We start from the raw sequence: 14,712 nt of genomic DNA, 5'->3' as shown, positions 1-14,712 counted from the left end.
GAGGTGGAGACCGACATGGCAATGCCGCCTTGGTCGAAAGGTGCCACGTAATCAGATAGTTTATCTGCAGGGGATGTGCTACGGAGCCAGAATTGTGGGTATTCGTTTTCCCGAGTGTGGCTATGGCGACAGTGGCTGGGGCTGTGCCGCCGATTTCCTCATGCCCCGTCTCGTGCCCCGCCAGACATGGAGCAGGGGTGGTCGACAACTTCAGTTACCGCAGGAGCTGGAGCTGGCGCGATCGTGACCACCAGTGGCAACAAAATTGGTGCCGTTACAACTGCACGCCCATCCTCACTGCGAAGGTTATCCCAATTCGTCATTTCTGTTGCTCATGTCGCGTCGGAAGCTCGAATCGGCTGCTTCCGTGTCAGAGAAATGTGTTGGGAATTTCTTGTGGGGAATCTTCTTGTGGGGAGTCTTGTTTTGGACAATCAGGCATGGTTTTGAGATGATTTCTAAAAAGGTTGTGCGTAGATTAGTAATTTTCTTATGCTTTCTGTTAACTTCAGATGAGGATCGTGCGTTGCGTTATGCAGACTCCTCCTTTATTTTATTTAGCTTTTTAGGATCAAGTGTATTACAAGATAGACACCCTTATGTCGAAACTTGAATAAACTTGGGTACTTGTGTAGGTTAGGGTAAGGCGATGTGGAGCATACACCAGGAGTTCAGTGACGGCCCAATCTCGAGATGACAAGAGGGGAATCGTGATAACGGGGGGGTCAAAGGGACTGGGTTACTCGCTTGCTCGAGAGTTTCTCGCTACGAATAATTCGAAGGTCGTTATCTGCGGTCGCAATGCCGATCGACTTCAGGCTGCAGTTGCTTCACTGCAGACAGAATTCGACGATTCTTGCATTCAAGGAGTACGATGCGACGTGTCGAATGCATCTGATGTTGCTGCCTTGGCTTCTTTCGCAGCTGAGAAACTTGGAACCATTCACTTCTGGATTAACAATGCTGGTAATTTTTGATCTTGTCCAAGTTGTCCTCCTTTAGTGTCCGCCCTAGCTCAAGATATTAATCATTTCTACTCACTCATTGGCTTCTAAGTAACTCATACACATTCATCTCATGATGTAGTTGCACATAGCTATGTTATCTAACCTCATGAGTTCGGATGTTTGTAGGAGAAGTGACAGGCAAGAAACTCCTGGCAGATGTGGATGCTGAGGAAATTGTTAGGGTAAGCGGAACAAACGTGGTGGGGTCGTTGTTGTGCTGCAGAGAAGCCATCCGCCTGATGCGCCAACAGGAGAGCAGCTCTGAACCCATATACCATATTTTCAACATGGGGTTTTCACGATGGGGTGCCAGTTTCACGAAGTCTGCTTGCACACACAAGTCAACAAAGGTGGCTTTGACTCAGCTCACACGTTCATTGAGCGAGGAGCTACAAGCAGCTGGTACTTTCGAATTCAAAGTGTAGACTAATGCATGTTTGAGTTGAGATATTGAACTCAGAATTCTATTCTTACACTTTCTCACGCTTGAAATGCTTATCACTGACGTATTGCTTCGTCTGAACAGACAAATTTTGCAACAGAAGGTGTAAATAAATTTCAAACGTAGTTGTCGTCCTGTGTGTGCACATTGAGATTGAGTTTCTGAATTTCTGATCCATTAATCCATAACACTGATCTACTTATAGTTATGCCTACATTTTCATTGAAAGTCGCTTTTCTGCATTCTGTTTTGAGTTATTTTGTGTTTCATGGTTTTATATATAAAAATAAATAAACTGGTTAGTGCAGGTCTAAGCAGCATTGGAGTGCATAACCTTTCACCAGGCATGGTCCTGACGGACCTATTATTGAAGGATTCAACACCAGTTGCTCGTCGATTCTTCAATACTTTGGCAGAGGAGCCAGAGACCGTTGCCAAGGACTTAGTACCTCGAATACTTGCAACTCGGGGGACGGGGCAGAGTATTGAATGCTTGTCGCCTGCATCAGCATTTTTCAAAGTAGCAACTGGGTTCCCCCAGATTATTCAAGGTGGCCGCTTTTTTGACAAGGATGGAAATCGCGTGAAAATCCGTGGAGAGAGTTACCAGGAGAATGGTGTGAAATTGATGTGAGTTTAAATGAATGTAACTTTGAGAACTGTAAATTAGCATTTTGTGAGCAGAAAGCTATCCTCCCGCTTCCCTAACATGCTGGTCTGGATTATTGCACTGATAATCTTCACCATGCAACTTGGTTTGCGGTGCCGCTGCACTGGGGCACTCTGGCAGGATGCAGTTTTGTTTATTGTTGTCATTACTCTACTCGAGCATAGGCAAAAGAAATGAATTGGAATTTTTTTCTTTATATTCAAAACAAGAAAATCTAGGTGTAAGATTTAGAGTTTCACTCCATTACTAGAGAAAACATCTTGTTGCCCTCTTTCCACACATTTTTTTGATAAGGGTATTTTCAACTCCAACAATTGGATACCTCTAATTGTTTCTAGTATTACAATCTTCTCCATACAAAATCATTGTAGGATTTTGAGAGTTGAGATGTTTGAAGAGAATACACAAGCAATCTTATACCAACTGTATGCATATATATATATATATATATATATATTCCATCAAGAGTACATTAAACAAGAAACTTTTGTGTAAATAAGTAAACTCAGAAACATTTCAAATAGAAAACTGCAGATGATAATAAATTTAAACTTTCTATTATTTACATTGATTAGTATGGAAAGATCTTCAAACACAATAAGATTTTGTTAATTTGGCTAATGATTTGAAATATTTATTTTAAATGAAATTCTTAGACAAAATTGAATAACAACCTCTAATACAAAAAATAAAATAAAGATGCATCATCATTTGATTAATATTTAATAGTGAAGAAAACTTATCAAATTTGAAGATTAACAACTATAATTAGATTTTATCTTCTAAATACTAAAAATAGTCAAATTATTTATTTATTCAAATATATATATACCAACCATTTTAAAATTACTTAAATTTTTTGTTTATTGTAAGGACTTCTTTAGTGCAAATTTGATCGAAACATCTTATTCAAAATAATTCTTTGCATTGCTCATACTTGCAAAAATCAAATCTTAGTATCTAGGCACAAATTATTTTACATAGAAGTTATAAGAAAATTAATCAAAATACCAAATTGGATTGATATCTAAAAGTTACACTAAAAATATTATTTGATGTAATAGGTTGTGTTCAAGTCATTAGTACATCAGATTTAAAATTGGATACTACCAATTGCTATTATAGATAGTAGATGTAGATGAAATATTATATAAGATTTTTGAAGCTAGAAATGATTTATTTTATTATTAGAAGTTTCTTCTATTTAGCCTTAAAAAGTGACTTGAGAAAATTTAAAGCATATTTTATATAATTTTAAATATCCATGTATTAGCAATAGTAGAGATAAAGATTGTATTGTAGTAAATATAAGTTCTTTTAGACTTGATTATTCTATTTAGAGCACATTATTCTTAAAGAGCTTGGTTTAAAAGGAACAAGATCAATGCTCTATAGAAAATCCTAACACCAAAGAACATAATACAACTATGACTTAATAAATTATAATTCTTATTTTGTTAAGATTTTGAGCTTACTTACTAAACTTTTAATTATGTTTGCCTATAAAACCAAGTTTGGACTTTGGATTATAAGTAACACTATTATTTTAATGCATTAAATAAACATATTTTAATTATAATATTTTATTTTTTAGATGTCATTAAATTATGTTAAATGAAAATATTTATTTTTTCTTTAGTTAAAAATAAATTAGATGTTTCTCTAAAGCAAAAATATAAGAAAGTGGGAAATGTATCTAAAACTATTAAAAATATAAAATAAAATTATTTATCTTTTGAATAAAAGATTTTGTTTGCCCTTTAGGCTATTTAATTTTTTTGCTAAATATGTGTAATAAAAAAATTACTTTGATAACTAATCAAAAATCAATAAAATAACTTATGAAATTAGATAAATGTACAAGCAAATTGACCAAATGGGCATAATTGATGCAAGAATACAATTTAAAGGTGTGTTTAAGAAGCATTATTAGTTTGGATATAAGTATATATATATGTATATATATATATATATATATATATATAATTTAGGTTCTTTAGGTGAAAACTTGTCCAACATTATATGATATTGTAATTAAGTATATACAACACATTTCATATTTTTTAATTAATATTATTAGAATAACATGTATCAACAAATTTCTACTTAAATTTTTTTAACATTGCACAGTTAAACTTGCACAAAAAATGCCTATTATTTAATTTTAGACATCAAGGGATTTTTGAGGACAAGGTGGCTGCTGCGGAATACATACAACTCAGAACCAATGCTAACATAGACCAGGCTTGCTTCTATTCAATACCATCAAAGTTTAGAACCCCCCACCTCAGCTACTTCTCCTCTCAAATTCACACACTTGTTGCTTGCCTTCCTTAACAAAATGAGGAGCAGAAGAGTAAATAACAGTATTAATCTTCTGCATTTATCCAATGACTACAATTAGCACTTACAAATTGGGGAGTTACAATATGTCGGACTGTTCTAGGCACCAGAAAGAGGTTTTTCTAAATATCACATGCCTAAAAATAGCTTACTTGAGAACAAAGACCGTAAGTGAAGTGCAAATTTTTTAAGAGAAGGGGTCAATACACACAAAAATGCAGGTTTGTCGTGAACAGTTCCTGACGATGATATTCTTCTAGGCCCGGTTTATTGCATTTAGAGCAGGTCAAATTCACACAACGGAATAATAAGATCCAATTTGTGAGAATTCTATCACCATTTTCATAATTGATAAGGAATACGTAAATCCAGGTGAGCATTAAGTGGACCAAATAATGTCCATCCACGGACTTAAAATGAAAAATGTAATGATTTTTAATGTCTTAGTGTTACAGAAGAAAAATAGTTCACCAAGTGGGATTACCAATCACCTTCTACAATAACATTTGGCTTGTACCTAGCATCAATTGCGATGAATGAGTAGATCGTGAAATATTGCGGAACAGACAGCCCGGTGAAACATCCATGCATACCAAACTAAAGAGCACAATCCGCTCTGCTTTAAGGGTTTAGGGTCTATCCTTCAGTATATGTACACGACGCACGATATTGTGATCACGACAAAGTGCAAGATTGGATGCAATCGTTCCTCAAGCACCCATTCCAGTGAAAGGCATACATTGAGATTGAGATTCATGGTCTTCCCCTCGAAATTCGCCTCCAAGCAAATTAACCTGCAGACGAAGGAAAACAGTGAATGTGGAGAATACTACACATACAACATGTCGAACCAAATTTGGACAGCATGTTACAGCGTGATATCAAAATGAAGGAGCTGATGATTGCCTGCACTAAGCTGAAACCTTGCATTGGTATGAAAATATAGATGGTGTGAATTGTAGAGAACTTGAGCGTCCACTTTTGGGTAAAATTATATTTACTAGATATCTCCAACTTATTTAGACGATTCAACATCGCATATAAATTTCAACCGGAGTATTAATTGAGGATAAATTCGGTCCCAACTAGTAAAAAAATTCAGATTCAAACCCACTATAAATCTTTGATATAGGCCATAGAACAGTACCTTGACAATTTCTGATCTTGAATGTGGATGATTATAAGCCACGAGCATACAAAAGTGAAAATCCTGCAATTATATTCACGTGAAAAAATTTGGTCATGGTAGCTCCACACACGTTCAATAGAGAAGATGCAAGTGTTACCACTTTAAGGATGACTATTCAATGGGAAAAATCCTGTAATTCATCAATCAAATTCTGAGCATGTAATTGTCTTTGCTACTTTGGCTCGTTTCACATATAATTGGAAAATCTTTTTCTAAAACCAAGAGGCAATTAGAGCTGCTATAGAAATTGCTGGTAGCAAACTGTTTTTAAGTAAAGGAAACACAGCAACATTTATGCTCACCTTGAAAGGATCACCTCGCAGTGATTGTACGTACGAAGAGTTTCTCAGTCCTCGACCCTAATGCAAAAAAAAAACAAAAAAAACAAAAAAAAAACAAAAATTAAAAAACAAAAATCAGCTCTGAACTTGAAGATCGCGTAACTTCTGTAAAAAATCTGATAATTTTGGAAACATGAATTGCACGATTAATCAAAATAACAAGAATGTTGTGTTGCAAACATAAGAGGACCAAATCAACTAACGGGGGTATTCAATATACGCCAACTTTTGCAATTCATCTCATTTTAAATCCTAAAATTTGTAGATAGTATCAGACTGAAAAACACTATCACCTCCACTGCTAAATCTCGAAGCCGCCGGCCCGTTTGAGCACAACAAACACGAACCACATTTTCTTCGCAACTGCCACTAATGATGTAGTCGCGACCATTGAGATAGTAAGAGCGAGTGTAATTTTGATTGCTTCCCTTGGGAGTTATATCAAACTTCATGTGAAGTCTCCCATCTACTGCCAAATGTTGTCTTACCTGAGACATCAGATCACTCAACGTGAGTGCTCCAAATACTCACAGAACTACTTAGAATGTTCGTGTTATCTACTCAAACTTTTGTTACCCTCATCTTTAAAGATTAACATACTTAGCACCTTGGAAAAATTAGAGCACATGTTAAAGTACAAAAAGTTGCAACATTGTACAATCAGACCTCAACATTGAGGTACATACTTGGAAAACAGATGACTTCATCAGTAATAATTTCAAATTTTAGATTGACCAACAACCAACTACCAGCACAAATCAAAAAGCAACCAGAGGACCTCGAAATATAATTCCGACAAAAACAAGGAACATCGTTTAGAAATTGTCAATAACAGTGCAAACGAGACGATAGGCAATAATCAACATACTTACCTCATTATCAACAGCTGACGAAAGCAGATAATGATCGTCACGAGAAAAACAAACCATAACGTTGCCTCGGTTGCTCCTAACAGTGTATAGAGGCTGCGTAACTTTCTGTCTTAAATCCCACATCTTAATCTCCTTGTCAAATGATGAAGTAGCAAATATCTGAGGGGAATGATTCGCAAACTTCACCACATTGATATGCTCTTTATGAAGGTCACGAAAGATTTGCAATTGTGTGCCAGTGCGAAGATCATAAAGACCCACATGATTGGAATATCCACTTGCTACAAAATAATCATCTGTTGAGTTTATGTGAACAGATGTAAACTGCTCAAAAGCATCATATGTGTAGATTGTGGGGCTCCTCATACTTCTGCTGCCAAAGCTCCCAGACAGAGATTGTCGACCCGAACCCCCATTTCCCTGAGATTGATACCTACTGGAAGCACTCGAAGACGCATTCCGTCTATTAGCCGATATCATAGAGGCTCGCATGTGGTTTACATCGTAGAGTTGAAGGCATCCATTCTCTGATCCAGCAATCAGCTGCACAATGTGATGAGAGGAACAAGCGTTTTCAGTAAAATTGGACTTAAGCTTTAGAAAAGACAGAAATAGGATATTTGGGAAAACAGGAGAACATACAAGCTTCTATTGTACCTTATTTGGGTCTTTGTTTAACCAACAGAGTCCTAGAATACTGTGTGGAGCACCAATCGATTGTACATATCCCACCACCTTATCACTCTCGTGATTAATAACCACCACCTCTCCCTGAACAGTTCCAAAAACCATATAGCTTGGTTCTGTGGGATGATACTCAAACTGGCGTGGTCGACATCGTCTTCCACCATATAAATTTGGTTTTTTCGAACGGCATATGGACTCGGTTGCCGGCCATGCACTAGTTCCCATTTTGGCAGCAGACAAAGACCGAATGTACTCAGCAGGACTCCTCTTATCGTCAATGTATCCTAACCTGCTATCACAAGGAGCTCGAATACCAAAACCACCTGTTTCCCGCAGCTTGATAATCTGCACAATTACCAAAGAACTCAGTATCGAAATAGACCAGGATCCACTAACTCAAGTGTTAGAAAGCTCTAATGTTCTTATTGATTTCTTCCCTCACTTATACTTCTGTGTAAGTATACCTTGAGAATATTCTCCTTCACCCTACGACCATTGGCTAATGGCTCAAACCGCTCCTCAAAGACGCAACGAGCTCTTTCTCTTTCGCTATCCGTTACGGCCACATTATCTAGGACTTGAAGCGCAGGCAGCATTGTAATCATAAACTCTCGGTATCCCTTCTCACAGCAGATAGGTGATGCATGACGGGCACCATGCAAGGCCCATGCAAGATTTGATGCTGGAGTGGTTATAGGACAGGGCTCCTCCCCATCTTCTCCAGAGCTTTCTGCTCCACGTTCACTAGCCCCTTCGCCACCGCCGTCACTTAGTCTGAAAGTGCTCCTCCGGTTGGACTCTTGAATAAAGGCAGCTGCTTCTCTAGAGGAATTATTGGTCCTTGTAGCAACTACTCTCTCAAGTGCTTCCAACATTGTTATGTCAGAGTCATCAGTTTCCAAATCCTCTCGTCTTCTGACAGAAGCATTAGATAAGATTCCCTCAATTGAAGTCACAGACTCTGGTAGAATACTAGAATCATCCAGATTAATAAGGTCTAAAATCGAATGCCTATCAAAGTTGCCTCCGTCATCCTCGCTTAAAAATGTCACAAGCTGTTCAGAGACTGAACGAAGATCTTCATCTGCGATGGTGTTTCCACTATACGGGTCACCTCGATCTTCACTTATCTCTCTAATGAGATTGTGGTAGTTCGGATTACCCTCTCTGACAACGTCCATGTCCTGGCTCTCACTTGGTACAGCCTGAAAGTACATCCAACGCGAAAATGAAAACAATGCACCTCAAGCGAACCTTTCAGTAGAAAATATTTCACAAAGATATTAGCTGCCTAAAATCATAAAAGTAGATTCCTTTCAAAGATTAAAACCTGACCTGCTCGACATCGCTGTCTTCTACAGATTCTCCACTTGAGTTACCAGATAAATGACTGTCTTCTGATTCTGCATCTGTGAATAGATGCTCTGAATCATCTTCACTTCCTGAAAAGTCAGAGGGAGCAGAACCATGAGACTCGTACTCCTCTCCACCCCTTGCAGGAGGTGGCGCCCACTGCCTGGGCTGAGTTCTCTCCGCGCCACCCTGTCCATACAGACAAAACTTCAGCCTCGTGTCGCAAATATCTGATACCTGTTGAATGATGATGCAGTCAATCCATCCTTGGCAACTACACTAGAAACGACTGATTGGACTTAATATAAAACAACACTACCAAGAAGCAAACATAACACTGAAAGACCTGATCTAACAACAGTACAAAAAAATGGGATCTCACAATATAAACATCACACCTGGTATAAGCGCCCCTCCCGCCAACTAACTCCATCATTTTGCAGACAAGCTGCCAAAGCTGCGCACTGGCCTGTCCCTTGACAACATAAACACTTTTGAAAACGAAGCTCCCTCAAAGCTGAAAGCTTCCGTAAAGCTGCACTTGTCGTCCACAGGTTCATAACTTTAGTGCCACACATGGAAAGCTTCGTCAGCTTAGGCATGGCACTAAAGCACCCCAGAGGTAAGCAAGTAACTGGGAAGCAGTAGTCAAGCTTTAGGGTGTGTAAGTTGGGAAAGTATCCCAACATCTCCAGTTTCCGAATGCGTGAGAAACTAAGATCCAAACTCTGACAGTTGAAACCACCTTGAAATAACTCTCTGTAACAAACAAGTAACGTTTGCATCAAAATACAGCAAACATCTAAGTTTTTTTAATACCGTTTCCTCATGTACAAACCGTAGGAAACCAATGATTTAACAGTTTGCCGATAGTGAGAGTATACTCTTAACCATACTACACACAAAGTCACCTACCTCACAGCCTCTCGTCCAAGAACGTTGTCTCTCAAATCTGCCATGCGAAGCTTGGAGCCCGCAGATCGCAAAATTTGGACTAGAAGTGGCCATCTCAGATTCGATACTGTGCTGCTAAAGACAACATCAACTGCGTCTAAATCTGAACTTTCAACTGCTGACAACATCTCAATAAGAGGTTCCATATCAGTCTCTGGAATTTGATCCAATAGAAGTTCAAGAGTTTGTTTCTCCTTCTTCGCATGCTGAGAACGAACCTGGCAATCAGTGTGTGAATGGAATTCGTCTATTAGGTTAACGTCAAAAGTTTCAGAGGAATCGACACAAACAAAAACCGCACTGTCTGATCATGAAAGTAATTCAATTCCCATCCTTGCAATGAGCAGTTGATATGTTTAAACCTGACTTCGATTATGATCTACCAACGTAATCAAACACTAGTAGAAGTACAACACTGAAATGGGAAAAGTTACTACTCTTAGAACTTCCAGGCCAAAATGAGCTGCAAGAAAGTGATGCCCCAAAAAATATGACGAACATTGTGTTTATTCCTTTGAGAAACTGAGGAATGAAGATATACACAACTGACTACATCTAGAAAAAGCTTTTACTGCTGAAAATACAAAACCTTGATAAACCTAGAGAACTGAAGCAAAGCTACGCACGAGGAAAAACATTACACACACAAGTTCACCTTGTCGAAAGCAGCAGATATTGCACCATGAGGGACTGTGCCATGCCTTTCGCATGCACTAAGATACCTGCAGAACGAGACGACAGTCACTAACAAACACCCAGTGCCTACTCTCAAAAAAAAACCACCAAGTCAGACAAACACCTAAATATGAACAATTGAATGTTTAGAGCGACTAATGTAGACACAACCCCTTACATATATGGAACATGGTAAATAGTGCCTGCTTTGACTAAAAAAAGAATAATTGCTACCTACATTCGCGAAAACCTCAAAATTCATTCTCTACATTGGTGCATAATTTTAAAGAAAAAAGGCACTATCATCTCCACAATGATACCAAAGTATTGCCCTTCACAACCCCTCGAGCAACCTACCTATCATTCAAACCATTGTAATCACAGAAAGTAAGCATTCCTTCCATTTCTTCGGTCGGCTGCTCCATCCTCCTCCACTCCAACACTTGAACCTACGTGAAAACAGCAACTACTCCCCTGCTATTCGCGCATTCTTCACAGTTGAAAATATTCTCCTGGAGGATGTAACCAAATCGATTGTGAAACGTCGAATTTGTATTTGAGCACAACCCCCGGCGTCAACACAAGTATGACGTCCATACCCTGCACCCGACGCCAAAGAATAAAGAGTATCATAAATGATGCACAAAAGCACAAAATGGTTGTCGAAAACATCCAGCCTTTGAACTGTTCACAGCCCAAACTTCCGTTGGCATAACTGGTTTCGACATTTATGCATTTATCCACAGTATATCTCAAGCCAAACCTGAACGTGAAAATATGCAACATTCCCCAGAAGCTGTCACTTCATACTGAAAATTGGACCCCGCTTGACAATGCATGTATGCATCGGAAAGTCTGCCCCAAAGTCGAACACGAAAGTCTCACGATATCAAAGAGAACGTGCCATCTCAAAAACCTCCCAATGATCACCGTGCCTCGTAATTCCTCTACAATGCTCATCTAAATTGTTCTTCTACATCAACAACCGAACATCGGAAGGTCATGCACGACGTCATTCACAGGCTTAATTATATCTTCTCCAAATTGCATTTTACGTATACATTGTTCTTTTCATTGTCCATAAGGGCACTATCGCATATGTCTCAAACAATACTCGACTCGCCACAACCTGTAAATTTACTCTGATGAACAGTTGTCGGATCCACTGCCCATTTAGGTGCATAATTTCCAGCTTCTACGTCTCCTGTCTACCCTAAAGTTCCCGGTAAATGATACCGGACTTCACCTATCACAATGACAACTAACCACAGAATCGCAACGATCACTAACCTAGTCATAAATCCAAATGTCGATCCCGCACATGCAGTAACCACAAAAGTGTCGCGAAGACTTATTCGAACGGCATGAAATTCACGACGGATTGCAGCAATTCAACAATAGCATTCCGCTCCGCAACTCCTTCACCAGCTTCACCTTCACTTAAACCCCGCTCACACAATATTTACCACCCCGCCCATCTCCAATTCCCCTACCATCAAAATCACATCGCCACAACGCCAAAGCCCTTCACCTCCTAGAAAACTTTGCGCGCACGCTACCGCAAACAGCGCTCACCTCATCTCACCTCACCTCCCCTCAGTTTCAGATTCACTCCCCAAATCGTATCTAACACCAAAACCCTTCATAGCGCCCGACAATCCTCGAAAGGGCACGACATCCTGACATACCGATACGCAAGTGAAGCGGCAACCAAGTGATGACCCAATTGCAACCATCAGATGCGAGAGTTCAGTCCCGATTCCAAGTTGACAACCCTAAGAGACGACGAAGGCTGGAGCTCGGAATGGGAGGGCTGCAATTGGAGAGCCGGTGGCGTCAGGAACTCGGCCCTGATGTGATGATGTCGCCATCCGCTTCAAATCTGCGTGAAATTCCCTTCCGGGTTTCGTTGCTTCAGTTTCTTCGGGCTCTGGTCTCGTCTTCGGAGTCCGATTGTGGCTCCCACTCCCTCGCTCCTTCACTCCCGCTGCTGTGCCGTGTGACGTCAACGAGCCCCGCTTCTCGGCCCGCCCCCGCCTCCGTCCATGTCCCCCCCAGGGGCCGGGCCGGGCAGGGCCGGGCGGGGTGGTGCTGGGCCCTGTCCCGGCGTGATTGCGGTACCCGCTGTGACGTGGCCCGTTGCGGATGGAGAATGCGTATGTGGATGGGATGGGGCCGGGCTGGGCTGGGCTTGGTGCTGATGTAACCTGACAGCGTGGACTGCCCATCACATCCTGTGTTGGTGGGGCCTGTCTGCTCCAATCCACTCACTCCCACGTTCTAATTAACATTTATTGAATATATCTATTCTTCGTGAATTTCTCTACCCTAATTTCATGCATTGCATAGGGTTTGAATAAATTTACTAATAATATTTAATAATAATTTTTTAAAATATATATATATATATGAACACACATATAACAAAGAATTTAAAAATGATTTTTGACTACAATAAGACCAAATTTCTTAAATTTTATGAAATAATTTATTTTGAAAACATTTTATATTTGATTTTAATTCTTTTTGCTTTATCTTTGAATAAATTGTCTTTTACAATTACAATGAAAAAAAACTTTAGCAAAGAAATTTAGATAGAATCCAAGACTTTTAAGTCCACTTTTAATGTCTTGAATCATTATTTTCTAAAGACTCTATTCTACCATCTCTATACCTCATTGTCCCTTAAAATTTATATTTCTCAATGGATTTATATTGAAATTGTCTCATTATTTTTATTCATTTTTTTGTTAATATGTATTTAATTAATATCTTTTCAAGACATCTTCTAGTACTTCCTTAAATCATAGAATATGTTTAAAAGATGTTTTCACAATTACATGATATATCCAAAGAAGATTCTAAAATATTTTATGACAAAGATATTATTAATTTAATTTATAAACATTACATTATGCAATTACATTGACTTCAATTGTAGCTTGATTAAGGTCTTTGTATACATATTTGAATAAATATATAACACTGATAATATTGATAAGTACTATAATATATATATATATATATATATATATGTGTGTGTGTGTGTGTGTGTGTATATATATATATATATATATATATATTTAAATAAATAAATTATACAAAATGATTCAATAATTGTCATAAATATTATTTTTAGAATTGCTTTAAAAAGTTTGTCTATTATTAAGTTGGCAACATAAAGTGTCGCAAACCAAATGATATATCTCCTTTGTAATAAATATCATTTAATCTCAAGCAAAAACAATAAAAACATGTCAATATAAAATAATCCTTATTTTTAATATATTTTTTGTATAAAAATATTTAATTAGATTTAAAAAATCATGTATTTTATTCAATCTTTTAGGAAACAACCTTATATTTATATTGAATATATGTGTGATGAAATTGGATAAGTTAGGTGTGGTTTGGCTCTTTGATAGTTTGTTGATTATACTGTGCCATTTTGGATAATATGTAAATATACTAAAAACATCACAATTTTTGTTTAAATAAATAATTTTTATGATATTTAAATATCTTTGTTACATGAATTGAGGTAAGTTTAGAAAAGTTACAAGAAGAACAATGCAACTTTAGCACCAATTAGACCAAGGTTAGTATCCAAAATATTTGCCAACAACTTAGATTTAAGCTTGTTTTGGTTTAAAATCATATAATTTAGATTATTTTGCTAAGTTTTAACAACTACAATAGCAATGTACTGTTGAAATAAGCAATTGTTCTAATAAATATACAATTTATATACATAATAAGCATACATTTAAACTTTATTGTGTCTAATAATTTTTTGGAAGTTGTCAATCAATTCACTATCACTTTTTAAAAATATATATTGAAGTGGATTATATGTAGGAGCTAGATTATTGATAAGTTAAATACCATGTGCATTGTTGCAATAAACAACTACATACTATCTATCCATTCTTTTGTCCAAAAGAATAGTCTTATACTTAAAATATAGTTGGATATAAAAATTTATAAACTTTATAATAAATTCTACGGCTAAATTTTTATATCATATATAAATTTGGTTTAATTTATAAACTGCCGAAATTTATAAAATTTCTATATTTCTATAAAATATAAAAGTGTAAAACTATAAGTTTACAAGTTTCTACAAAAGCTAAAAAATTTAACATATAGAAGATAGATCTTGCTTCATCTTCTTAACTA

At 37.5% G+C, this 14,712-nt stretch overlaps 2 protein-coding genes across 7 annotated transcripts; one reads left to right on the top strand and one right to left on the bottom strand.

Moving 5' to 3' along the window:
• Positions 1 to 100: 100 nt before the first annotated feature.
• On the top strand, positions 101 to 2,357 carry LOC112275400 (chlorophyll(ide) b reductase NOL, chloroplastic). Its single transcript, XM_024505765.3, has 4 exons — positions 101 to 305; positions 636 to 966; positions 1,134 to 1,409; positions 1,758 to 2,357. The coding sequence occupies exons 1-4, from the start codon at positions 123 to 125 to the stop codon at positions 2,081 to 2,083; spliced, it is 1,116 nt and encodes a 371-aa protein (XP_024361533.1). The 5' UTR covers positions 101 to 122; the 3' UTR covers positions 2,084 to 2,357.
• A 1,898-nt stretch (positions 2,358 to 4,255) lies between these two features.
• Positions 4,256 to 12,362, bottom strand: LOC112275145 (protein DWD HYPERSENSITIVE TO UV-B 1). 6 transcript variants are annotated; one of them, XM_073530269.1, is made up of 14 exons: positions 12,222 to 12,362; positions 10,891 to 11,133; positions 10,514 to 10,580; positions 9,820 to 10,076; positions 9,303 to 9,663; positions 8,887 to 9,093; positions 8,016 to 8,756; positions 7,522 to 7,896; positions 6,865 to 7,407; positions 6,286 to 6,480; positions 5,954 to 6,010; positions 5,610 to 5,672; positions 5,202 to 5,256; positions 4,256 to 4,496 (listed from the first exon to the last, which is right to left on the bottom strand). In XM_073530269.1, coding segments are annotated over exons 2-14 (2,991 nt in total). In that variant the 5' UTR covers positions 10,959 to 11,133; positions 12,222 to 12,362; the 3' UTR covers positions 4,256 to 4,494. The 6 variants fall into 6 exon arrangements, with proteins under 6 accessions (XP_073386370.1, XP_024360986.1, XP_073386369.1 ...); XM_024505218.3 differs by lacking the exon at positions 4,256 to 4,496 and having other exon boundaries at positions 4,847 to 5,256; XM_073530268.2 differs by lacking the exon at positions 4,256 to 4,496 and having other exon boundaries at positions 4,847 to 5,256; positions 11,297 to 12,242.
• Between the last annotated feature and the right edge of the window lie 2,350 nt (positions 12,363 to 14,712).

The sequence above is a fragment of the Physcomitrium patens genome, chromosome 22 (genome assembly GCF_059467195.1).
Source record: "Physcomitrium patens ecotype Gransden chromosome 22, ASM5946719v1, whole genome shotgun sequence".
Taxonomy (NCBI): domain Eukaryota; kingdom Viridiplantae; phylum Streptophyta; class Bryopsida; order Funariales; family Funariaceae; genus Physcomitrium; species Physcomitrium patens.
This window is presented reverse-complemented; position numbering and strand designations above follow the sequence as displayed.